The 3,866-nt window shown below is 69.1% G+C and overlaps 1 protein-coding gene across 1 annotated transcript; it reads left to right on the forward strand.

Moving 5' to 3' along the window:
• The first annotated feature begins 2,382 nt into the window (after positions 1-2,382).
• On the forward strand, positions 2,383-3,751 carry H696_00065 (hypothetical protein). Its single transcript, XM_009493895.1, has one exon. The coding sequence runs from the start codon at positions 2,708-2,710 to the stop codon at positions 3,575-3,577; it is 870 nt and encodes a 289-aa protein (XP_009492170.1). The 5' UTR covers positions 2,383-2,707; the 3' UTR covers positions 3,578-3,751.
• Positions 3,752-3,866: the final 115 nt, after the last annotated feature.

A 3,866-nucleotide genomic window follows, 5' to 3' on the forward strand; every position in this document is an offset into this window, starting at 1 on the left:
GGCGGCAGCAGCAGCAGCAAAAGAGGCCCAAGCAGCAACTAGAAGCAAGGGCAGGCGGCAACGCATGCGGACCCAAGGTGGCGACATGCTTTCCCTCCCTCCCATCTGCCGGGTCTTCCCCCGGGGCCGGGTCTTCGCCTTCCTGCCTGCTGGCTTGGGCCCCTGCATGGGCCCCCCCCCCCCCCCCATCCATTAGAAGGGCGACACCCAGGAGGAACGAGTCTTCCGAAGGTGACGATTTAGCAGCAGGGCCAAGTCGCGCATCACAAACGTGCAGAGAACCTCACGGAAAAAGACCGACGCGGTGCGCAGGGCATGGGCCACCAGGGCGGCCGTGGAGGTCTGCGGCACGGGCGGCATGCCGGGCATGTGCTCATCCGGATCAAAGCGCAGCAGCCACCGCTCAAGAAGCTGCGCCAAATCGAAGAGCTTGACCAGCATGTCGATGTACGCGGTGTTGTCCTCAATGCGCAGACGAAGGACATTGGCCTGGAGGCGGCCGACATTCTTGGAAATGTTGTTGCCCACGCGCGACAGGTAATGGCCCACCGTGTCCATCTTGGACTCCTTGGCCTTCTCGATCTTGATTTCCCTGATGTAGGAAAGCTTCCGAGCCAGGTTGTTCTGGATGATGATCAGGCGACTGCAGAACTCCGTGAGATCCTGGTGCAGGGAGCTCACATCGTCGGGGTTGGCCTCCTGCAGCTTGTGAAGATAGAGCATCAGCTCATCGCAACAAGCAACCTTGGAGTCGATGGCCGTGATGCGGACGTCGGGCTGGGTCCAAAGAGCCCGGGGGATGTGCAGCTCGCGGGTGACATGAGCACCGCGAGTCATCGACAGGGCCAGCGTGCGCATCAGCCAATAAGGGAACCGGAGCTTCGACGTGGGGGCCGGCTCCAGGATGGGCGACTATGGTGATGCGCGCAATTGCAGCATCCGGAGGGTGCATGCGTGTGTGTGTGTGGGGGGGGGGGGGAGGGGGTCAGGCAGAGCCAGCTGGCGTGCCATCGGCACGAGAGACAATCGATTGCCCGGGGAGGGGGGGGGGGAAGGAAGAAAGCAAACGAGCAGGGAAGATGGGGCACAGGATAACACCGATGCTCGCGTACCGTGGACAACTTCAACTCCTTAAAGGCGAAGGGATTGGAGCTGACCCCGCCGCCAAAGAGGTCGGCACCCTGCTCGGCGGCAGCCAGGGCGGCCGACAGAGCCCGAGCTCGGGCCCGATACGCGGCGGCCAGCATGCCCACGCGATCGCCGAAGAGGGCCCCTGCCTGGCCGGCGGTGCCGGCCTTTCGCGGCAGGGCACCCAACTGGCTCCGATCGACCGAGGCCAGCAGCCCGGCCGCCCGGCGGTAGGCGGCGATCGCATGGACAGCAGCAGCACGGGGGTCCCCGCCAGATCCGACCATGGAGCTGGCCAAGTCCGCCCGGACGGCCAACTCGGCGGCTTGAAGGGCCGTCGCCAGCCGGGTCTTCACATCGACCATCGGGCCGACGACCTCCGTGGAGTCGGCACCGGGGGCCACCGGCACCGGGACCACCGACGGCACCCCGGCCGTCGCCGCGGTCGTGGTCGTCGCCGTCGCGGCGGCCGAGGCATTCACCGGCACCGGAGCGGCGCTTGCCAAGGCCGAGGGGGCCGCAGTGGCCGCGGTGCCGGAGGATGCCGCGGCAACAGCAGCCGCTGCCGATGCCAAATCCCCCATGATGCCGGCCTCGGAATTGACCGACCGCAGGGAAATGGTCGAGGACGAGCTGGCCAGGGCAGCCTGCGACCCGAGCGACCCGGCGGCCGCGAGATGCCCGCTGGACCCGAAGGAGCCACTGGCTCCGGCCTGGCTGTCCGCCGCCTCGGCATATGTGCGCGCCATGCGGATGGCCTCCAATTGCGGGGCCAAGTGCTGCTCGATGCGCTGCTGGGCCTCCAAAAAGGAGGCCCCCTCGGTCCCGGGACCGGGGGTGACCACCGACCCGCCCGGCGTCAAGGCCAGGTCCGAGTACGATTGGGCATACACATCGATCACCGACTCCAGGCTGGAGCTGGTGCTCAAGGGGGTGATGGCCCTGGGGGTGGCGGCATCCGGGACATCGGCCACAGGGATGCTTGGTGGCGGTGGTAGGAGTGTGGCCTGCTCCGGGATCGGAGCCGGAGGACTGGCGTTGATGGGCCCCGCGCCGTCCTCCTGCTGATAGCGACGAATGACCGCATCAAGGGTGGAGGAGATCGAATCCCGCGCAGAGCGGTCCGGCACAGACGAGGCCGACGCCATGACAAGGGTATCTGGCCGAGGGGCAGCCTGGGATTGGGGCAGAGAAACTGGCGTGTCAAGAGGGGCCGGAATCAAGATTTCAGCCGGAGCCGGAGCCGGGGCCGGGGCCGGAGCCGGAGCCGGAGCCAGGACCGACGATGAGACGGGGGCCGGAAGGGGGGCCGGCGCTGGGGCCACGAAGGCAGGCTTGTCCAGGATGGTCGGCTCGAGGGCCGGTGCGGAAGCGGCAACGGCAGTAGCAGCACCGGCCTCCGGGTGGGGCACCGGTGTGGCGGAGGTGGCGGTGACGCCGGACTCCGGACCAAGAATCGAAGACAGCAGGCGATCAATGGTGGACGCCCGGATGTTGGTCGGGTCGGCGGCCGGCAGCGGGGGGATCACCACCGCCGAGAGATTCGGCGAGTCGGGAACCGGCGCAGTGGGGGCAGCCAATGCGGCTGCCGCGGCCGCTGCCGACACCAGGGCCGAGTGGCGGCGACTGGCCGCATGGTGCTGGGGCTCGTGATAGTCGGAGTCCGAGTCGGAGTCCGAGTCGGAATGCGAGTCCGAGCCGCTGGACGAGTAGTACGACGAGCTGGAGTCCCCGTCTGACGAGCAGGACGACGAGCCATCCGAGGAGTAGATCACACGCCGGGGGGGGGCCTTCTGAGTTGACGCCACGGGAGCCGGGATCGGGCCTGGGGCACTGCCCGGCGGGGCGACCCCCATGGGCGAGACCGAGGTCACCGGTTGCGGCGGCGGCACGAAGGACCCCCCGGCCACCGAGGGGGACAGGCGCCCGGTTTCGCTGGTGCTCGTCGGGAAGTACCCGGTCGGGAGGACACGCGAGTGCCGAGAGGACACGGCCGCCGGCGAGAGAACCGCGTAGGGGCTACCAGAGGCATGGGACCCGCCATCGGTGGCCGACGCGGCCGCCGTCATGCTGGCCGCCTCGGTGGCGGTTGTGGCATCCGGCCGCATGCCCGGCACCAGGGTCTGATTGGCGTAGGATAGGCGCATGTTGGCCGTCGGCGAGGCGGGATTCGAGTAGGCCGGGATGCCGGCTCCAAGGGCGCCTCCGCCAGGGACGATGGTTTGCTGGGAGTATGGCTGGTAGACGAAGGCCGAGCCAGGGCCCGGGTTCGCCACCATCGGCGACAGGGGGATGCCCCCAGGCACATGCGACGTCGCAGGGTAGGGCATCGCGGTGGCCGGGCCGCCGGCAGCCGACGCCCCGACCATCGGCGAGGAGGGGCCGACACTGGGGGGCGCACTGCCGGCAATCGGCAACGGTGGGGGGATGGCCACCGGCGCGGGGATGAAACGCCGCTGGCCGCCGGCCGTCGAGGGCGGAAGGACACCACCGGCGCCGGGCGCGCCCGGGGTCAGCGTCAGCCTCTTGGAGGACTGGGAGTAGCCATTGTTCACCTTGGGCGGGAGAACATACGTCGAGGGGAGGTCCGACATGTGGGGGCGGGGGGCGAGGGAGAGGAGGGAGGGGGGTGTCGGCTGCCCGGGGAGCGGTGCGGCGGACGAGCGTCGGCCGAAAAAGCTGGGCGTGGCGCGGCCCGGCGGTTTCGCCCTCTGTCACGCCGGCGAGCCGCGGCCGCC

The sequence above is a fragment of the Fonticula alba genome (genome assembly GCF_000388065.1).
Source record: "Fonticula alba strain ATCC 38817 unplaced genomic scaffold supercont2.1, whole genome shotgun sequence".
In the NCBI taxonomy this organism is placed as follows: Eukaryota; order Rotosphaerida; family Fonticulaceae; genus Fonticula; species Fonticula alba.